The sequence below is a fragment of the Corapipo altera genome, unplaced genomic scaffold (genome assembly GCF_003945725.1).
Source record: "Corapipo altera isolate COAL_440 unplaced genomic scaffold, ASM394572v1 59616, whole genome shotgun sequence".
Lineage (NCBI taxonomy): Eukaryota > Metazoa > Chordata > Aves > Passeriformes > Pipridae > Corapipo > Corapipo altera.
Window position 1 is genome coordinate 5,499 of NW_020886473.1, and position 753 is coordinate 6,251.

Below are 753 nucleotides of genomic sequence, written 5' to 3' on the forward strand. Positions count from 1 at the left end.
CACCTGTGTCACCTGTCACCTCCCTGTGTCACCTCCTGTGTCACCCAGTGTCACCTGTGTCCCCTCCCTGTGTCACCTGTGTCACCTGTGTCACCTCCTGTGTCACCCAGTGTCACCTGTGTCACCTGTGTCCCCTCCCTGTGTCACCTGTGTCCCCTCCCTGTGTCCCCTCCCAGTGTCACCTGTGTCACCTGTCCCCTCCCTGTGTCACCTCCTGTGTTGCCTCTGTCACCTGTGTCCCCTCAGTGTCACCTTGGGGGTCACCTGTGTCCCCTCCCTGTGTCCCCTCAACGTCACCCCAATGTCCTGGTTTTCCCCCCTTTGTCCCCCCTTTGTCCCCCCCGAGTGACCCTTTTTCGTTCCGGGGGGTCCCTGGGGGTGTCCCCTGATTTGTCCCCCCATTCACCCCCTCGGGGGTCCCCCCGTGTCCCCCTTTGTGTCCCCTCTGTGTCCCTCTTTTGTCCCCCTTTGTCCCCAGAGGGGGGGTCCCCCGGGGCCCCCCCGGCCGTGGTTCTGACCCCCCTTTGTCCCCCCTTTGTCCCCAGAGGGGGGGTCCCCCGTGTCCCCCCTTTGTCCCCAACGTGTCCCCCCTTTGTCCCCAGGGGGGTCCCTTTTGTGCCCCCCAGCTGTGGTTCTGACCCCTGGGGTGTCCCCCCTTTGTCCCCCCCGACACCCCCTTTGTCCCCAGAGGGGGGGTCCCCCGTGTCCCCCCTTTGTCCCCACATTGTCCCCTCTTTGTCCCCAGAGGGGGGG

The 753-nt window shown here is 65.5% G+C and overlaps 1 protein-coding gene across 1 annotated transcript in view; it reads left to right on the forward strand.

The window, feature by feature from the left end:
- The window catches only part of PFAS (phosphoribosylformylglycinamidine synthase), a gene marked incomplete at its 3' end in the record, with an annotated part of 5,945 nt that extends 5,408 nt beyond the window's left edge, over nucleotides 1-537 (forward strand). Inside the window, exon 4 of the mRNA XM_027632372.1 lies at nucleotides 479-537. Coding sequence (XP_027488173.1) covers nucleotides 479-537 — 59 coding nt within the window. The remainder of the gene's footprint in view (nucleotides 1-478) is intronic.
- Nucleotides 538-753: the final 216 nt, after the last annotated feature.